The sequence below is a fragment of the Microplitis demolitor genome, chromosome 10 (genome assembly GCF_026212275.2).
Source record: "Microplitis demolitor isolate Queensland-Clemson2020A chromosome 10, iyMicDemo2.1a, whole genome shotgun sequence".
Lineage (NCBI taxonomy): Eukaryota > Metazoa > Arthropoda > Insecta > Hymenoptera > Braconidae > Microplitis > Microplitis demolitor.
Genome location: NC_068554.1, coordinates 11,812,067 through 11,834,779, shown reverse-complemented (window position 1 = coordinate 11,834,779; position 22,713 = coordinate 11,812,067). Strand labels below are relative to the sequence as shown.

Sequence of the window (22,713 nt, the reverse complement as noted above, 5' to 3'; positions counted from 1 at the left end):
TCCCTATATTTTGATCTCCGTATACTTTTTAATTCTGAACGAATACTACAATTTCTGGTCTTGCGCAAGAATTTAATCTAACAGAAAATGATACTACTTCTGCGACAAAAGCTATTTTTCAATTGATAATTTAAGAACGATAATTTTAACTATTTCATTTATTGCAAACAATAAGTATAGTAGTCTTTCATAGTAACAATAAAAAATTACTTGTAAAAATAAATAAAGACACAAATAATAATATATGCATACTCACGAATTCATTCCATGGAAACTTCCGTCTCATTATCTTTCATGCATTTGAATATTAATAATTCCACATCAAAATATTCAAAATACATGATTAAGCATAAAATTAATAAATTAACGAGTACAAAACTTATTTTATAGATTGTAGTTAAATCTTTTTTCAAAGAAATTTTATAAAAATTTTTAAACGAAATACTGTAGAATATGAGAATAAGATAAATCGGACAAAAAAGACAAGGCCTCATTAATATAAGATTCTATAAATACTAAGTAAATTGTGAATATTATTTTAGAGTTGAAGAGAATATTCAAGAACATACTTGTTCATAATCCTACTGCCAAAGTAAGTATTTGAAATTATATAACATTACTATTTATTGCCGAATTAGGATTTAGTATTTTCGATTAAAGGCTATGGTTAAAAATAATTTAAAATACTCGACTGCATTCGAATTGGATCAAAATATAAATTAAAATTTTTTGACAGTATTTTAAAAATATTCAAAAACTTCAATAGGTACAATTTTCGGTACGATTTTCGAAAACCAAGCTTTAAGCAGAACTTGACGTTTTAAGATCCTAGAAAGCTATTCTGATTATTTTCAAGATGATGTTTGAATGTTTGTATGTATGTATGTGCGTACGAACGTTTGTATTGTAACATGTGAAAAATTTGACGTTGACCCGGGATGAAAGATTATTTGAAAAGAAGGGAAAGTTATAACGTTTTTCGATCCAAGATTTTTTAAATTTTGAAATTAAATTATTATTTATGTATTGTAAATACATAGATGTATGAACTAACTATAATACGTTAGGGCCAGGTTTTCAAACCAGGTTTATTTTTTTCAGGTTTAAATTAACATTGCTAGTATGTCTATACTAGGGTGCTCCATTGCTGATTCAGAAATCTCATTTGGAATGATTCAATCCAAGATAAAGTGTATATCTATATATAGTAGGGTGCTTCGTTTCCGGCCAAGTATTTTTTGCTGTTGTTCATCAAGCAAAACATTGTTTTTTATGCTAACCCTGACGGTTTTAAATCAGTCTGGAATCAGCCTGGAAACACTCTGGGAGTGGAAACACGGTGGAATCACGGTGGATCCAGGGTGGTTACAGGGTGGGTTTGTGCCATTTTATCACCGTGTATACACGGTGGTTACATGGTGTTTCCACGATGGTAACACGGTGTACCCGCCCTGATTCCACGGTGTATTCACCGAGATTCCACAGTCTATCCACGGTGATTATGCGGTGTACGTGGAATCACGGAGGGTACACCGTGTAATCATCGTGGAATCACGGTGAATACACCGTGTAATCACCGTGGAATCACGGTAATAAAATGACAAAAAACCCACCGTGTAACCGCCGTGGATCCACCGTGATTCCATCGTGTTTCCGGGGTGTTTCCAGGGTAAATCAAAACCCCGAGGGAAAACAAAAATTCCTGCCAAGTTTGAGATCTTAATTCCAATCCTAAGTATTTTCCATTTGATTTCCAAGATTTTCCGTTTAAAATACACTTAAATTAAATTACTTTTCTTTTTAACTTTCTAATACTCAGCTGCATTTTATGATATCAACGCGGTTTTGGTCGCAAATTGTAGGGCATTTGGTGTTCTTCAAAAGTGCCCGTAGTAACTTAGCTATAATTCCAGCTGTTTCACTTGTGACCGTTGCGGAAGTTATTTTTCTTATGAAATTGACCTTTATTGGCTTGCAGAACGTAATTCAATGAATGCACACTAAAAATATCAACGAGATTTTTATAAAAAATTTTATGCCCTTCAAAAAAAGTCATATGAGTCAAGTCGCTAAAGTCCATCGTTTCCGAGTTATAGTGACTTCGATAATTTAAAAAATAGAATATCAATTGTCATTTTTTTTTTTTTTTTGATATCATATTTTTCAAATTATTAAAATTATTATAACTCGGAAACTATGGACTTTAGCGACTTGACTCTAGAGACTTTTTTTAAGGTAGTAAAATTTCCTATAAAATTCTCCTTAACATTTTTAGTGTGCATTCATTGGTTTAAGTTCTGCAAGCCAATAAAGGTCAATTTCATGAGAAAAATAACTTCCGCAACGGACACAAGTGAAACAGCTGGAATTACAGCTAAGTTACTATGGGCACTTTTGAAGAACACCAAATACCCTATAATTTGCGACCGAAACCGCGTCGATATCATAAAACTCAGCTGAGTATGAGAAAGTTAAAAAAAAAGTAATTTAATTTACGTGTATTTTGAATGGGAAATTTTTTAAATCAAATAGAGAGTACTTAGAATTGGGATTAAGAGCTTAATCTTGTCAGGAATTTTCGTTTCAGCATAAAAAACAATGTTTTGTTTGATGAGCAACGAAAAAAATACTTTCGCCGAAAACGAAGCACTCTAATATACAGTCAATTTTGCCAATTTTGCATTGTTTTGAATCGTGTTTGATTTATTTCAAATTAGGTTTCTCAATCAGGGATTTGAAACGAACATTTTTTTCTTGCTGACACAAGAAAATTTTGTTATTTATGTTGAGAGAAAAACTCCTTGAAAATTTTGGCTCTTAATTTTAATTTTAAGTACTTCCTCTAGAGCATCAAATTTTTCCCATTTAAAAACCATGTAAATCGAATAACTTTTCTTTTAAATTACTATAACGTAGCCCGGTTTTGAGCTACCGTTTTGAAACCAGTTCTTATTTGTAGAGTAATTGTTGCTTTTTTAAAGTGTATACATTGGTTTTGGTCTAACTCGATCCATGTCGATTGTATCAGCTCCGAAAGCCAATTTTTTTATTTATTATTGTTAATAGCGAAGAAACGGCTCATCCCGAGTCAAAAAATAAATTCCAGTTCAAATCTCAAAACACTACGTGAGGTATTTGAGGGACAAGTTGGATTTTGAAGATTGAGAACTGTGTGGAAAGTAAGTCCAGTTTAGGCCTCAATGTTGTAGTTATGGGGAATTTTACATAATTGAGGACTAAACATATAAAAAAATTTTCCGGGGACCTTAAAATCCTCATATTATAAAAAAATTTACTGCTCCAGATTGAGGCCTCAATTTCTCAAATGACGTAACCTATGTAGGTTCCCTCACTTTTTAGTAGATTTCATAGAAATCTAACTATTGTATTTGCCCTCATAATGGAATTTTCGAGAAATTTTGTTATGTCTCAACTCAGCTTGTCGAGCTGAGTCAGAAAATACATTTGGTTCAAAAGTTTATATATGTGTATACCCTGCTTAAAAAATCCGATAGATTCTCATAAAACAATTTTTATGAGAATGAATCGGTAAAGTGTCCCATCGAAAAATGATAGTTCATATTAGAACCTATGAGAATATTCAAACCCGAGCATAATCCGATAAAAACTTACCAAATCCTTCAACTTATGTCTCATTCATTCTTATATGAAACTTGTTGTACATGTTCACATTTTTATTAGAATGATTAGGAATGCGTCGTACTTATACATTTCGTAAAAGAATCAATTGGAAATATAGACGTCTTGTTTTTTTTTGTTATAAAAGAATGAATGGGAAAATAGTTTTATTTTTTCACGTGAATTCGTAAGCGACATTCTTATGGGAATCTATGAGATAATAATTTGTAATGCGTCAATTTCTTATAAGATTCTATGGGTACAAGTTTATACCACTCTTACCGCTGTATAAAAATGAATGAGCAGATAGTTTTATTATTTTTACGTTAATTCGTAGGCGACATACTTATGGGGTTCTATGAGATAATAATAAAAAAAATGAGAGAAATATCGTATATTTCTGTTTCCTGAGATAATTAAAAATTATTTGGAATAATTTAAATTTTGAAATTATTTTCAGTTGAATTGAATAAGAAAACAAAATCATTTATTTCTTTGTTTAAAAAAATAATTTAATTACTAGTTGACAACTCATTTTAACCCACTGAGAGTTATACAGTAGACTCTGGTTATAAGTTACATCGGACGCTCTACTCACTCTCACGTCAATTTCATTTTTTCCTGTAAGTAAGAGTATAGACAGAAATACAACTTATATAACCAGAGTCTACGGTATATTATTTTTCAACTTCGGTAAAGAAGAAATCTTTAATTATTTTCCAACATGTGATGGGACTCGAACTGACGACCCTTCGATTGAAGCTCTGAAAACAGTTCGAATCAAGTGCTTTAGCCCGCTTGGCCACCACATGCATTTGGAAATCGAAATTTATTCTTTTACTCAAAGCTATCCAGTACTATATATGGCCCTGACTAAGCTTAAAAAAAATTATTTTTATTTATTATTGAAATTTTGATAATATGATGTTCTCTTTATTTTTTGTAATAGTTTAAATTCATTTAATGCATTTTTTAAATGAAAGTTACTCAATTGTTTCTTTTCTTTTTTCTCCCTATTTTGCTCCCAAATATTTTGAGGCATCCAAAATTTTTAGGGACCCATTTTGCCCCCCTCCTCTTTCATATGAAATAATTATTAGTTGAGAATCTGGCGCAAAAAAATTTTTTTCAGTGATCTTATAGGAAAAAAATTTTTTTTTATTCATAAACTCGTAACTACAATAAAGTTACCGGGATATTTGAGACAAGAACGCGTCTCTACACAAACTTATAAATAAAACGAGCATATCGATGCGGCTGGTATAATTTATGTTCAATTCTATCAAAGTAATAAATAAAGAGTATAAATTTCTAATTTATTTTAACTATCTACAAAATGTAAGTAATAATAAATATATTTTTATTGACTTACCAAAAAATACGATTTTGTAGATACGAGGTTTACGTAGAAAGGGGACGATAAGTGTCATGAGCAATTTTGTATAGGACAAAATTCCCTAAAAGATTGGTCTTATGCATATTTTTTGTAAGATATCCCTGGTAGGAAAGGACCGCTGGATAAGGCTCGGACCAGGCATTGGCCAGTCGTCATGCCGGAGTTCCGAGCCTTGGCGCGAGCCTTGGCTAAACATCGGGCCAAGGATTGGCCGAGGCCTAGGATTATAACTATGTCGCAAAGCCTTGGCAAACAAAAAAAACAGGCTTGGGCCAAGCCTTAGAAAACGAAAAATCGAGCCTTGGCCAAGGCTTGGGAAACAAAAAATCAAGCCTCGGCCAAACCTCGGGAAGCAAAAAATCTGAAGCTCGCCCAATGCTCGATCTAAAATATTATTATTTAAATTAATAAATATAATTAAAAAAAAGTTTGATCACATTTTTATCGGCATTACATCGGAGTGTAGTTAACTAATTTCTGAATTAATGGGAAATAACGAATAAAATTATTTGGGCGCTACTGGGGTTCGAACTGAGATTCTTCTGTTTACTAATCCAGGACGGTATTCACTGTGCTAAATCTGATGTCCAGATAATCATGATTTTTTTGCTTTTTAAATTATTTAAATACATTTTAATTCGAAAATATTAGATCGTAAAGATGAGGCGACATGTAGTTTTCTCTAATGAACTTAAAATTGTCTGTTGAGTAATGGAATACATTTATTAATTTGTAATTTCATGATTTGATATAAATGAATAAATTAAGAGTAAGATCAAGTAGCATTATTAGGAAAAGGGGGTAGAGCAGACAAAACGGAGTACTCCCAAAATATTTAAAAAAAAAAAAAAATTTTTTTTGTCTAATTGCTATAAATCCGATACATTTGCGCATTTTTAGCCCTACACATGGCACCTGGGGCAAATTCAGCCACTAAAAATATTCGAGAATAATATTTTATTTATTAACTGATAAAATTTTTGAAATAATGCTAAATAATCTGTAATCTAAAAAATACAAAAATACGTTTTTTGGGTTCGAAATAATGGCAAAGAAAAAATATAGAATTGTTTTTTTCTTATTGAATAACAATAAGTAATTAAGCTAATCGAAGGGAAACGATTTATTAGGCCAATGATGTGAAATGTTATTTTTCTTCATGTAGAAATTTTTTTTTCAACTTTTTTAAAGGGTACCCCATTTTGCCCGCCAAAAATAAAAACTCCATGTTTACTAAAGTTTTGTACATATCAGTAACTAATCAAATGGAAATTATTGATATTAATCGTATAGTCGGTAAACCGTTATGACCTGGTCTTCTCTCTCTCTCTCTCTCTCTCTCTCTCTCTCTCTCTCTCTCTCTCTCTATATATATATATATATATATATATATATATATATATATATATATATATATATATATATATATATATATATATATATATATATATATATATATATATATATATATATATATATATATATATATACATGTAAAGTTGATAATTTGAATATTAAATAAAAATTTGACCCAGGCTGAGGCATTGGCCAATGGTCAGTTGCCAATGCTCGGCTTGACAAAAATTAAACTGTCGGGCCTGACCCTGGCCGATACTCGGGCCGGTGGTCACTACCCAAGGCTCGGCTTAATTTAATGAAACCAATGGACCAAGTCTCGGCCTAGACTTGGGCCAATGGTTAGCTGCCAAGGCTTGGCTAAACGTAATTAAACCATCGGGCCAAGCCCTGGCCGAGGCTTAGGCCAATGGTCAGCTGCCGAAGCTTGGCAAGTGACAACAGGGCCAAGGCTCGGCCTATAGTCATCCTCGGCGATTCCTACCTGGGATGAGCCATTTCTTCACTATTAACAAAAATAAATGAAAAAAGTGAAAAATTGACTTTTGGAGCTGATACAATTGACATAGATCGAGTAAGACCAAAACCGTTTTATACACTTTTATAAAGCAACAATTACTCTACAAATAAGAACTTGTTTCAAACCAATAGCTCAAAACCAGGCTAAGTTGTAGTAATTTAAAAGAAAAGTTATTCGATTTACATGCTTTTTAAATGGGAAAACTTTGGTGCTCGAGAGGAAGTACTTAAAATTAAAATTAAAAGCTAAAATTTTCAGAGAATTTTTCTCTTAACATAAATAACAAAATTTTCTTGTGTTCGCTAAAAAAAAAAATGATTGTTTCAAATGGAGCACCCTAATCTATACATTATTGATTTATCTACATTAATAATAGATATATCAGCAATAATAATTTATACCCAGATTATAAATAAACCAGAGGTGGGTAGTTCCGGGAACATTCCGGATTGAACCTGGAACGTTTCCGGAGCGAAAAGGAACTAGTTCCTGGAATTGTATCCGTGGAACTATTTAATGTTATTAATTCTCATGAAGATTCAGTATTTAGAACGTATACATATAAAATATTTCAGTATACACAACATTATGCTATGCGAGCTATGTGTTTAAGATGCATTCACGGCGAACTATATTATTGCAAACCTCAAGCACGAAAGCACTGAGGGTGCTTTTTGATCGCTCTAAATTTTTTATACTAAATAGAGAATGAATTATGATTGGTATGCAACTCTAAATTCCATAAAAAATCACCAATCAAAAATTATTCTGCTGCTTGACTGCTTGTTGGTAATGATAGCAATGGCGGACAAAAAGAACTAGTGAGTATACTAAAGTGAATTTTGAAGAACGATCGGATACGTATCTGACAGAAGACATAGTTCATGGAACTATACATGTCCGGAACTACCCACCTCTAAAATAAACCTGGTTTGAAAACTGGCTCTTAATCCCAGATTAACGAAATCTCGGATTAAAGCAGGTCCTTTAAAATATTGAGTTCAATTATTTTTAATTATCAGAGTATACCCAGGAAAAAATGATCAGACCTGACCTTGCCTATTTATGTATGATCAGGCCTGAAATTAGATCTGGCCATGCCTGTTAATGTATGATCAGGCCTGAAATTATACCTAATCATACCTGCCCATGTCTGTTCATGTCTGATCCAGCCTGTTATATGGGAATAAATTTAAAATTTTAGTTATAATTAAATATAAAGAACTTAGTTATAATCATATATAACTAACGTTGTTATAATTATATCTAACTTATATATAATTTTATATTACTATAAATCAATTATTAATAAATTAGATATAAAATTTTGTTGACTAAAAATCTATCATGTATAAGATATAAAATTTTGTCGACCAAGAATCTATCATATATAAGATTTTTATCACTTCAAGTTCATACAAAACTTACTTTCAAAGTCAATCTCTCAGGTCAACGAGTAGCGGGCTTAATTTTCAAGCATGAGGTCCACGGTTCAAATCCTGCACACGTCCGAATTTTTTTTTTTAATTATAGAAATAATTATATATAATTGTATATAGTTATACATAATTATATATAATTATATAGGGCCATTTATTTTCTATAATTTTTTTACCAGGATAGGCATGGACAGACATGAACATACCTGCTCAAACCTGAACATGCCTGGCCAGGTCTGGTCAGACCCGGTCATTTTTCATATCTGATCAGACCTGAAGACTCATGCCTGTTCATATCGGATCAAATCTGATCATTTTTTCCCGGGTGAACAGTAATTTAAAGATTATTTAATGATATAAAACAATTTGAAAATGCTTAAGGAGTAAGATATTTATCAATCATATGAATTGTCAGAAAGAATGAAAATTCGAGTATTTTTGTAATTTGTGATTAAAGTCATATGAAGTCTTCGGAGAGTAGAATATTTTTCTATAATTCTGAATCGTAAAATAACATTATCTGTTTTTATAATTCGGTATATCTTTACATATACGAATCAAAAAGATTAATTTCAAAATTTATGTCAAAAAAAAATATGATTCAATACTTTAATACACGATTCAAAATTGAACCCTTTCGAATGATTCAATACCATAGTCTTTAATCACGGATGAATAAGAAAAAAATGAAACTAATTTTCTTTTTTTATAATGAATTCATTTTCGAGCAGTAAGAATAGAAAGTACATTATGTTGCTTCTATTTTTGGTGACATTACAACTATATATTATCGGAGTTTTCGCTGATAATATGGATCATTTCCGTCCCGCAATAAATCCAGTTGATGTAAAAACATATGAAAACAATTTTGGATGGACTGTAGGCATTTTTAAACGCACATTTTCTTCGAGAAAAAATAATGAGTATGAATATATTTGTCAAGGTGCACTCATTAATCCGAAAATTGTTTTAGCACCAGGCCTATGTATTGTAAAGTAATTAATGGTTTTTTTAGTTTTACTTTGAAGTTCATTCAGTTTTTATTGATAAATAATTGAAATCACTGTTTTAACTAATAATCATTACTTAAAAATTGTTAGAGATACAAAATTATCACAATTAAAAGTTCGTGGATACGATCCAATAAACAATGATCTACAGAGAGATAGTGCTTTACCAATTTCATATGTCAACCGCAATATTATCAAAGTTTTCTACCATTGGAAAACAGATAATGGAAGTTTCAGTAGTGTGTCTAAACGTAATCTCATTATGATGGTTCTTGATCGAGGTATAATACATTATCCAGCAATTGGAATTTTACAGCCAACAATGAGAAGAAGTGTAAATAGGATTGGATGCCTTCTTGTGAGTCTTTTCGAAGATGTTCAAGGTTAGTATTTAGACAAATTTTAAATTCAGTGTATCAAATTGAGTCAAATCAATAATCAGATCAATTGACACATGTCCGATTATGCTAGAGGTTGAAACTTACTAAAAGTATTCTTTTATTGTATACGTTTACACAGTGAACAAAATTGTTCTTACAAGTATACTATCGTTAAAGTGACGATACACATTAGTTACATACCTACTAGATTGTTACTGCGAAGATCTACAGTGTTGCCAGACCCTGTCTTTAAAAAAGTGGTAGCGCCACTTAAATAAAACGGTAGGCTAAGGAAAAAAAGCGGTAGATTAAAAAATTCAGATTTAATGAGTTAGTTTTAATAAAATACCCTAACGGACCTAATTCACGGTGAATCTACCGTAAGTTACGGTAATCCACCGTAAAATCCCGATTTAACGTAATTTACGGTATCATTATTGTAATTTACGGCAGATTTACCGTTAAAATTCGGGAATTCGCCGTAAAAAGGCCAGCTTATCGGAATTTACCGTATTTTACGGGTGATTTACCGTAGTTAACGATTGATACTCTGCAGTTCTACGGCGGATTAGGCTTATTCTATAGTCGATTTACCTGTTGTCCTATAGTGGTTCTTTTATATTCCACACTGGATTCCCCAACTGTTTTATGGTGGATTTATCATATTCTACGATGAATTTATTGTATTTTACGGATTGTTACATCTCTGTATATTTCGTGGCTATGGTTTTTTACGTGGAGTTTACTATATTTTATGGTAGTTTGAATGTTTTTTTGCCCGTAAACGAATAATTTCATGTAAAATAAAAGGGCTGGATGTTACAATAGGTTTACCGTAGCATCGGCTAAGTTGATCGTATTTGAAGACACGGTAGTATCTCATGCCAAGTACATGTTCAAAGACAAATGTGTGTATGTGTGTGTTTACCTGGGCCGCGCGAGCCGACCACGTGTCTATACTAGAGTCAGAGCACTCATATTTCAAACGAATAGCAATCTTTAAAAATATATACCCTTGCGACCTTCAACCCACTCTAGAAACACTCAGGAATTATAGTCAGAATGTAAACATTCTAAATCCAGTATGTTTCCAGAGTGGATTTATGCCCTTTTTTCAGAGTGAAACAAAAGTGTTTTCAGAGTTAATCCAGAGTCGGTTAAAGTGATTTTAGAATGGACCCAACGTGAATTCAGAATGAAATCGAAATGTTTTCAGAATGGACCCAAAGTGAGTCCAGAATGATATCAAATTGTTTTCAAAATGGGCTCAAAATAAGTGCAGGATGAAATCGAAGGTTTTTCAGAATGGGCCCAGAGTCGATGAAATTCAAATATTAAGAAATAAAAAAAATTTGGTACTTTCTAAACACATAAATCAATAATAATCTACAGAAAAATATTTTTATCCCAATTTTTTAATCAACTATGCTGTTATTAATTAGTTAATTTTTACTTGTTAAAAGTTTACATAAAAACCCTGATTCTTTCTAAATTAAAAACTCCGGATTTTTCTATACTTCTTGGAACTATTCTTAAATGGGTTTGGAAAAGATCGCCGTTAGAAAAATTAAAAAATTTCGATTTTTCACTTCTTTATTAACAATCTAAAAAATTGAAAAATAAAAAACGTAAATAGGGGAATCAATAAAATTTATTTTTTTTTTTTTTTTTATGGTTTATTCATTGTTGAAAGTTACATAACAATAATTAAAAAGAAATTTGCTTGCATTGTTTAAATAATTGTTATAAACAAATGCATTGTTAATAAGATTTAGTAAATTTTTTTTTTTGAAAAAAAAAAAAAAAAAAAAAAAAAACGCTTAATGAAAATAACGATTTTTAAGAAAAAAATTGTTTCTTGAAAAAATTTTTTTATTATTAAACAGCGCATTTGCTAACTAACAATTTCTTTTTTACTCAATATTAATATTAAGCAACCATAATTTTGTTTAAAATCATCATTTATCATGTTCTCTTATATAATAAAAAAAAATTTTCTTCATTCATTTATTTTTTGTTTCTTAACCCGATAAAAAAAGATTTTGTATAATTATATATGAATCCATGTATAATCAGATCTGAAAATTGGCCAGATCTGATCATATATAATCATATTAGATATAATCACGCATCAGATTAGATATAATCATGCATGAACGAATATAGTCATTTTTAAAAGCTCATTGAAAATATCTGAAAATAATTAATCAAGTAATTAAATTAGGATTGATTGTCCTCATTCATATAAATGCGGGTTAAATTTAAATTGGAAAAAAAAAAATAATTACTATCGGTTAACTATTTTTGTACTAAGGGGTCACCCATCCAATTATTGGGTCCACGTCGATGCTGCTTGACTTTGGTAATCGCTGAATGGTAGATTGATCCTTTAGTCTGTTATGAACTTGCAATCAAGAAAAGTTTATGATATAACGACTCAAATAATCAAATTGATACATCCTACTTGAATAATGCACCTAATGATGAATTTAGTTTTGTATCTAAATTACGATAGATTTCATCAGATAGATATATAATCAAATCTTTTTATCTATAAACTTGTAAATATCCATATATAAATCGATATCGACTTATACTTTTGAATTGCTGCCGAAACCTTTGAATATTTTTCAAGTAATGGGGATTTAAGTTTGATTGATAGTTGACAAAATAAAAATTTAATAACATTAATATTAAAATTGTCACATTATTTCATATATATATATATATATATTTATCCATGTAGGGGATTGGGGCGCAAAAGGGGTAGGTTAGGTATAACGGGGTACCCCCAAAATTTCATAAGAGAAAATTTTATTATTTAATTATTCCAAAATCACTTTCGTAAACATAATTGAGTAATATTTTAAATATTTTTGTTAAACTTTTAAAAACCAGTGAAAAGATTTTTTTCTGCTTTTGCATCCAGTAATCGTGTAAGATGTAATGTTTCGTTATAGAAATTACTTACAAAAAAATTTAACTTGATCAATTTTTTTTTGATATGAAGAATTTTTTTTTTTGGGCCTTTTTTAGGGGATACCCTATTTTGCCCACCGAAGTGAAAATTTTTTGTTTCAACGTCAACTGAAATTTTTGTTTATTTACTTCGCATATCATTAAAAACAAAAAGATTTAGCGTACCCTTGCGGTTTTGAATCAGCCTGGAAACAGCCTGAAAACACCCTGGGAGTTGAAGCACGTTGGAATCATGTCGGATCCAGGGTGGTTACAGGGTGAGTTTGTGCCATTTTATCACCGTGTATACACGGTGGTTACACGGTGTTTCCAGGATGGTTACACGTCATACTCACCGTGATTCCACGATGTATTCACCGAGATTCCACGGTATATCCACGGTGATTACGTGGTGTACGTGGAATCACGGTGGGTACACCGTGTAACCATCGTGGAATCACGGTGATAACATGATAAAAAAACCCACCGTGTAACCGCCGTGGATCCACCGTGATTCCACCGTGTTTCCAGGGTGTTTTTAGGGTGATTCAAAACCGCGAGGGTATTTAAATCCTTGGAACCATAGTATTTCCTTAAGTACTCCGCTTGCCCCCCCCCCTTCCCCTACGTAATTAAATATTTATAGATTTCATATCATTGAATTTGATCAGATCTAATTATGTAGAGACTTATATATAATTAGACATGATCATATATAGGCTTATATATGATTATACTTAGCTTTCATCAGTTAGATCTAATCAGATCTAATCATATATAGACTTATATATAATTAAACCTGATCATATATAGGCTTATATATGATTATACCTTGCTTTCATCAGTTAGATCTGATCAGATCTAATTATATATAGACTTATATATAATTAAACCTGGTCATATATAGGCTTATATGTATAATTCCATATATGATTATATATAGTTATGTATGATCTTATATATAATTATATATACTCATATATAATTGTATATAATTAGATAAAATCTTTTTTTATCGGGAAGCAAACAATTTGTTATAAACAAATAAATTTTTACGCAATGTTTTTTTTTTAAATACTAAAAACAACTATGCGTTTTTTTTTTGTAGAAAAAAATTTTTTTGCATGCCTTAAGCGCAGCGTAGGTATGTTCTACTCTCGCCTAAAAATTGTGATTTCGATTAAAACGTAATTTTCATAATTTAAACGAAAAAAAAATGTATAAAAAGCGTATTGAGATAAATAGTTATAACTACAGATCACGTTATAAAGATTTTCTTATCGCTTAAATAAGATTTCTCAGAAAAAACTCGTTTTTCTGACGAATTAAATGAATAAGAGTGTGGTATTCATGGGAGCACTAGGCTTGATAACACCACAACTTTGTTAAAAATTATTTTCACGATTTGATTTTTTTTTTGTTTTATTCCTAAGGGAATTTGCTAGAACCCTTGTGAAAATTGCGTGTCAACATAATTCCGTTTCAATACAGTTAATTTTTTCTGACTGTCAGTTCGGTGACTTTTTCTGCGATTTCGGCAGCCATTCACATTATTTTTCATAAATAGGATTGAAACTATAACAAGCAGAAACTATACATTCATGATGGTATAATTACTAACTGTTTTTCCATATGTTAAGATTCTTTTTAGTTCGACTTACAGAGGAGATAATACCACTCGCGGGAAAATTCAAACAAAAAAAGGAATAATAAAGAACGAAATCGTAACCGTAAAGCATCAAACGAAATAACAGTCAAATTCCGCTATCGATTTAATTTCATCATATAAGATAAAAGACAAAACTTCGTTCGCTATTGATATTAAATTAATAGGATAAATAAATAACTGCATGTTTTTTTATTATCATTGAATATAATATAATAATTACATGCATTAAGCGTGAACCCTATCATTTACGCATTTTTATTGTTTTATTGCGCTTAAGGCATGCTCATTTGGATTTTCTAAACTTTGTTTTATTATTTTATTTTTGATGTGAGTTTTTAAATTATTGTACACTTGGACGTGTCGCTATCTTCCTGATCTTCTTCATTGTTATTAAAATAACTTATTGAAGATACGACTAGAACATTTCAAGTCTTTTTTATTCTCTATTAATCATTAAACAAATTAAGCTTTAAATCAAAGCTCTGAGTTAATTGCTTAATAAATTATGAATAAAAGTAATTTTTGAATACTTTGTTGTGAATATAAAAAAATTGTAAATTAGCAAATTCGCTTTTTGGCAATAAAAAAAAATTTTTTATACTGAGAGAAAAAAGTGCATATTTTCAAGTAAAAATACTTGATCCAAGTATTTTAGATACGTAAATAGTGCGAAGTAAATAATTTCTTAACTCTAGTAAAAATACTTGTGAAATCTATTAATACTAAAAACTTAGGCTTAGTTAAAAAAATACTAATGTTAAATAATAGAAAATTAAAATTTAGAATTTAAAATGCTTGAAAGAAATAATTAAAAAATTTAATTTAGTAATTGAAATAGTCCAATTAAATAATAAAAATTCAGATCTAGTAGTTAAAATACTCAAGTTCAATAATTAATAATTGAAGGGTAATATTTAAAATACTCGTGATCAATATTTAAATATTTTAATTTAGCATTTAAAATACTTAAATTTAATAATTATAAGTTTTCATTTATTACTTAGAACAGTTAAGTATAATAATTAAAAATTTTTATTTAGTATTTAAACAACTCAAGTTCAATAATTTAAAATTTATACTTAGTAATTAAAATACTTAAGTATAATAATTGAATATTTTCATTCAGTATATAAAATATTCAAATTCAAAAGTTGAACATTTATATTTAGTATTTGAATATAATCCGTATGGATGCTTCTTCGGAATCCTCTGCGCTGTTGGATATGCCGACAATCATTCCAAAATCTACTCACCGGTATTTTCCCCTAGGGTACTTATACTCTTTAACTAAGATATTATCCTGAAGCGAGTAGTTGACAACGCGACTTTTTACTCCTTTGAGCGAAACTTATCACTTCTATTCTAACTGTCCAACTAGGGAAATGTTGCAGCGCTTTTCTGCGCCTAGCGGTGATTCCTGGTACTAATTTTTTATGTTGCACTCTGCGTCTCTGCACTTTGTTATTTTCACTCGCCTTATTTTTCCTCTCTCTTTATTTATTAACATTTTTTTATTTTTTGTTTTTTACACGCATTATATTTTTTTGTGTTTATTTGTTTTTTTTTTTATAACTTTTTTTTTTATAAATGTAAATGTTGTGACTCGTCACACTATGAAAAAAAATTCCTTAAGTTTAGAACAAAACACTCTTGAACTGAAAAAAAATCACTTGGGCTAAGAAATTTTTTTACTTATTACAATTTTTAACTTCCCGCGAAGAAAATCGACGATTTTCAAAAATTTCTGGAAGTTTTCACCCTGATTTTCGAAAATCGAGTTTTCATCATATGTCGACGTTTTGAGGTCCTAGGAAGCTATTCTGACTATTTTCAGAATGATGTCCGAGTGTGTGTATGTATGTGTGTGTGTGTTTGTATGTAAACTCTTTGTAACTTTTGAACTAATGAATCGATTCGGATGGTTGAGGTGGCAATCAAAAGAGCTTGTTGGCCATCAACTTTCCTAAAAATTTCAGATTATTTGATCGAATAGACTCGAAAATATTTGCGAATTACGAAAAAAAAAAAAATTTTTTTTTTAGTTTTTCATTGATTTCTCAAAAACGACTTATACGATCGACTTCAAAATCTAATCAGCTTTAGTACTCAATAAAACGCGTCGATTGCCACCTCAAACATCAAAATCGGATAATTCGTTCGAGAGTTATCGCGGGAGAAACAAATGGTGAAAAACGGTTTTTTCTAAATATTTTCGAAACGACTGACGCGATCGATTTCAAATTTTAATCAGCTCTAGAATTCAATAAAACGCGCCAATTAGCACGTCAACTATCAAAATCGCTTGATTAGTTCAAAAGATATCGGCGTTGAAAAGTTAAAAAAATAACATTTAATGTTATTTTTTCCGGATAAATCATAATATAACGTACTAAAATGTGCCTGATATCATACCAACTTATCTTTTTTATGGTTTCTTTTGATCATATAATGTCATCGAACTTGGTTTTTAGTTTAAATCATATTATCAACAATAAAATCGATAAAACGTAGTTTTTAATATTTTTATCGGATATTTCATATTTTATTGTTTCTTACATGAGTCAAAACTTATTTAAATCTTGATTTTGATCCCTAACATTGATTTCTGCCTCAATTCACTTATTTTACTGAACATAGTCAGGAACTAAATTTTAAAAACCGCTTCACTGATGATTTTCGATTCTTAAATTTTCAAACTTCATCATAACAGGTAACTTGTTAGAGCTTGAAAAGATCGTAAAAAAACAATTGCATGTGATAGCATTTTCGAGCTCGAAGAGCTCGAAAATATATCTACACTAATGTTTTCGAGCTCTTTGAGGTCGAAAACCGCGGGAAGTTTTGGGGCTGGTCCGCAGGGTCAACCGACGCCCAGATTTTTTTTTTGTTTTAGTTCAAGATCTTTTTTTTTTGACTCAATACGGAAAATGTCTTTAGCCAAGAATAAAGTTTCTTAACTTAAGAAAAAAATATTCTCGAACTTTGAAAAAAATTGCTTGGTCCAAGAAAGATTTTTCTTGGCTTACGTAATTGCTTTTTTGAATATAGAAATATGTCAACTTAATTCAAAAAATAATTGCATGTTACAAATAACTTATGTATCTAGTAATATATTACTAGATCGAAGCAATAGTTGCTGAAAATAAGAAATATTATACTACAATTTAGGAAAAAATTTCTTGTTCTAAGTATTCACAGAAATAATATAAGTAAAAAAAAAATACTCGAAAATAATTTTTTTTTCTCTCAGTGTATGAAACGATTTTTTTCTTAACAATCGTCATTTTCATTAAGAATTTTTTTCCATAAAAAAATCTTATTAACAATGCATTTGTTTATAACAATTATTTAAACAATGCAAGTAAAAATTTTTTAAAAATTATTGTTGTGAAGCTTTTAGCAACAAAAAAACAAAATAATCAAAAAAATAAAATTTCTTAATTGCTTTATTCATGTTTTTTATTTTTCAATGCTTTAGATTTTTAATAAAGAAGTAAAAAATCGAAATTTTTTAATTTTTCTAATGGCGATCTTTTCTAAACCCTTTCAAGAATAGCTCCGAACAGTAAAAAAAATCCGGGGTTTTTTGTTTAGAAATAATCAGCGTTTTTGTGTAAACTTTCAACAAGTAAAAATTAATTATTAATTATCCAATTAGTTAATTATTTAATCTGTTTTTGATTTGTTGTTTTAAAAAACAATTGCGTTACGGGTAGACAAAACTAGATCAATTCTTGATGTTTAAAAAATTTTAGTTCTGAAAATTTGCAAGTACTGAACTAGATTATATCATGGACTTGTAATATTTTTATTTATTGTCAATATTTATAAAAAATATATTAAGTTACAAAATCGATTATGTTTTGTTTACAATTTATTTAGTGTCGTTTGTTTAAAAATGTCGACAGTTAATGAAAGTTTTTACGGCTTTATGTTTTAGTTGTCTTATTGACTGATTATTTATAGTATTAAATGAAAGTAATAAAATAACTTTAAAATATCAAGAAATTTTCCTTATTTACTGAATAAAATCGAAAATATTATAGCATTAGAAATCATCAAAATTCTTATGACATCTTATTACGGAAGCACATTCGCATGGTTCAATTATCAAGAAAATTAAAATAAATTTATGAATCTATATTATTATTATTATTATTATTATTATTATTATTATTATTATTATTAATATTATTATTATTATTATTTATGTTTGTAAAAAGTCCTGTTTTTGATCTAAAAGCTATTAAAAACAGACTAAAAATTATAGTCAATAAAGTCTGTTTTTGTTTTTAAAAACAATTGAACACAGACCATGAATTCTAATAAAAAAGTCTGTTTTTAGTTTAAACGCGATTTCAAACAGACTAAATATTATACGAAAATAAGTCTGATATTGGCCTGGATAAGGAATAGTCTGGGCAAAAATAGATTAAATTCTTATATAAAAAAAATACGATTTATAAACTTAAATTTAAGAAAAAATATTTAAATTTATCATTTAATTTAAAACAGATCTAATTTTCTGACCCGGGTTTTCATGTGAAAGACTTAACAGAAAAATTTACTGGGACAAGATATATGTGGAGGAGAAGAAACTCACCGGTGTTAAGCAGTAGTGGAAGTAGTTCAGTGTTCGCCACTAGATCGCGCCCAACCTATTATTGTCCTGTTCCTAGTTAGATAGGTATTTCAGAGATCTTATATTCAATACTTGGAAACAATTATTGCACGGGTGCTTCTCTGTTATTTGACAGAATGACAAGTGCCTGTTTCGTTGGTCATATAGTAGATGCTATATTACTCTGTGATGATAATGTCAAATATTTTTGTTTTCTTTAAAAAATTGTTTTTACAATTCAGAAACATAAAATACGTTTCAGGTGATGAAAAAAAATTGATTTTTGTATTCAATAAATTCCGTTCAGTATTCTAAAAATAATGTATTTCGGTAATTTTTTTTTTTTTTTTTTTTTTTTTCAGTTTTCATTTACTCTGAATACTCTCTGGTTTGAGTATGTATTCACTCTAATCCCACTCTGGAAACATTCTGGAAACACTCTGGTATCAGTTTGTATTCAATGTGGATGCATAACGGTGTCAGTATGTTTCCACTCTGGATACTTTCTGGAAAAATTTTGGATTTGCTCCATATCCACTTTGGAAATATTCTGTAAAACCAGTAAATTACCGTAAATTAAGTCCGCTAGGGTCGTATAAATAAATACCTTTACTTAATACAAGAAACAAATAACAAATAATAAATATGTATCAATTTTTTAAAACGTTTTTTTAAATAATTTAATAATATTAAGTATTTGTACTTAGATAAATTTGTTGCACTTTTAATATGTATCACTGAGAGCGATGAAATTGCCATTTTAAGATTCATTTTCAGTATTTTTATAAATATCTGAAGTGAACCGACTTTGCACTGACTTTTTTATGTTAATATCAAAACAAGAACTATTGCGTAACAACTGTTTAGTATATAACAAACCGATAAGTAAATCATCTCCTAGTTTAGACATTTTATTAGACTTTATGTCATTTATTGTTGAAAATTTTCATCCTACATTAGCGACTAAGTAGACTAAAAACAAATTTAGTTAGTAATGGAAATATTCGCTGACCATCAGTGTGTTTAAAGTTTCCAGCTTGTTTCCAAAATTCCATTGCCGATGAGTTTTGGAAGTCCAGAGACTCAATATTTTTAAGGGTTCTCCGCTCAGTGTTCAAGTTTAATAAATTATAACTCGATATTATGTTTGGGGATAAAATCATTGGAGCGATGGTAGAAATTGATTGGATTTTTGATGAGTTTATAAAATGCAAATTTTCTAAAATTAGATCTGCCAATGATATTCGAACGATAATTTCTTTCACAGCCTCAATATAGAAATCAAAGCAACGTCGTATCGAACAAATTTAATTGCATCAGAAGGTACAGACTGTCCTTCGTTTAACATAAATGTTCCAGCATACGCACCAAAATGCATTTTGTCAATAGGTAAAAAATTTCGAGGATTCTTATAATCAATACCTTCAATATCACAAGATCTTAAATAATTAAGATCTAAATAACAGTCAACAATAGTTCTAACAGATTGCAAAATTTAGCTTAAATTATTGAATATCTGTAGCACAAATGACAAGAAATGTAGAAATAATTTAGTTGTTGGACCATTTAATTGAGTTAAAATTTGATTTGCGATTAGTAAGCGATCAGTAGTTAGAGCATGAATAAAAAAAAGTCTCCAAACTTCATACTGTTGTATCAATCGATCTAAAACTTGTTGTAATAACAACCATCGTGTTTGAGAAGGCTGTAAGATTTTAGGCTTTGTTTAGAAAGTCTCATAGAATCCAATAAATTCTCATGAATTCCCATAGAAATTTTGTAAGAATAAAGGACTTCAATGAAAAGTGCTATAGTCAAGTATATGGCTTTATACATATGGCTAAAGAATCTATCGGATTTTTTAAGCATGAATATTAAATTATTATGTGCTTTATTTAAAGTACTAGAAAGAATTGTTTATAACCAGCTCATAAAATATCTGTCGAATAACAATTTGCTCGATGGTACGCAGACAGGATTTAGAGAAGGTATGGGGACACAGACAGCTGCTTTGAGGTTAGCCGATGATATTAGATTCACGGAAAATAAATTGTAGTAATGGCAACAACACTTGGAGTTCCATTTACCACAGGCTGTAGTATGACATGAGACAACTCCAAATTGTGGTTAGATTTACTACAATATTGTAGTTGAGCATCAACTATCGAAAAAAGTAAGATATGCCACATCATGCGGTATTTGTAACTCCAATTGTAGTTCAATTTACTCGATATGCGGTTACGTAAAAATAAACGGTATATTACCTAAAATTTTTATAAATTATTTTTAAAAATCACTTATTGAGTTATTTGTATCTACTAAACATGATAATTATTTACAAATAGGGTCCACCCATGCTGGGCCATGTTAAATTTTTTTTGATTAAATTGATCAATTTTTTTTTCATTGTTCATTGTTTAATGTACTATAAAAAAAAGAAATACATCAATATTATCAAAAAAGATAAAACATAAATTTTATCCAAAAACATAAAAGCCAATTTTTTTTGAAATTGAATATACACAACAGATTAACCTTAAAATGGTGAAATAGCGGGAAGTGCTCCTTCTGTAGTACTCTCAACTCCCGCCCGGAGTATTTGTTACTACAGTGTGCAGTAGAATTAACCGCAAGATAGGAGTAAATTCAACTTATTAACTTAGTAAAACTTGTCGCATATTTAGTAACTTTGATCATTTATGTGGTATTTTTAACTACAAACGCATTTACTGCAACATTGTAGGAAATGATACTACACATTATTTTCCGTGTTTGGTATTGATGAGGGCGAAATCACCCTTACGGGTTTCTTCGAATTCACAAAAGCGTTTGACACCGTAGATCATTCGCTACTAATGCACAAGCTGATGGAGCTTGGTATTTCACTAGAATCTCTGAAATGGTTCCATTCTTACCTCTGCAATCGTTCACAATCTGTAACTACTAGTAATAATATTAGATCAGAATGGATTCCTACTAGCTCTGGTGTGTCTCAAGGCAGCGTTCTTGGCCTCTTACTCTTCTCAATATTTATCAATGATTTACCAAAATGCCTGCGTTACTGTCTTCACTTGCTTTATGCAGATGATCTTGTCATCTACTTACGGTGCAAGCCATTAGATATAGCTGATGGCCTCCGCCGCATGAATGACGATATCCAACGTATCGCAGACTGGTCTGTATTTAACAAGCTTAAGATAAGCAAATCTAAAACCAAGGCAATGATATTTGGTAGTTCAATAAATTTATGTAGGCTCAATAACGATAATATTGCCACTCACAACATTCGACTTTATTTTTCGAATGAACAAATCGATATAGTTAATACCTTTAGGTACTTAGACGTTGTTTTTGACAGCACACTCTCTTTGAATTTTCAAGTAGCTAGCATTAAAACACTTTCTGCACATGCCTGGCACATAATCAGAATGCAGGATAGATATCTAAGTATTCCGCTAAAACGTAAACTTATAGTTGCCCTGGTCCTACCCATTTTTGACTACTGTGCTTGTGTCTTAACAAATCTAACATCTGAACTAGAAAAATCTCTACGAGTTTCGTTAAACAATTGTGTACGATTTGTACTTCGTATCAGGCGTAGGGAGCATATATCCCGTCATCGGCGGCGTCTTGGCTGGCTACTACCGAATCACCGTAGACTCCAATTTGTTGCCTGCGAATTCTATAAAGCTCTATGCCTTATGAGACCGGGCCTATTTGGTAGC

The 22,713-nt window shown here is 30.1% G+C and overlaps 1 protein-coding gene across 2 annotated transcripts in view; it reads left to right on the top strand.

Moving 5' to 3' along the window:
- The first annotated feature begins 486 nt into the window (after positions 1-486).
- The window catches only part of LOC103578260 (uncharacterized), a 33,233-nt gene continuing 11,006 nt past the window's right edge, over positions 487-22,713 (top strand). The window contains exons 1-3 of one of the 2 annotated variants that reach the window (XM_014443781.2): positions 487-592; positions 9,082-9,345; positions 9,451-9,743. In XM_014443781.2, coding sequence (XP_014299267.1) covers positions 9,101-9,345; positions 9,451-9,743 — 538 coding nt within the window. In that variant the 5' untranslated portion in view covers positions 487-592; positions 9,082-9,100. Of the gene's footprint in view, positions 593-9,078; positions 9,346-9,450; positions 9,744-22,713 lie in introns of both variants that reach the window. The other variant, XM_014443782.2, reaches the window with a different exon arrangement.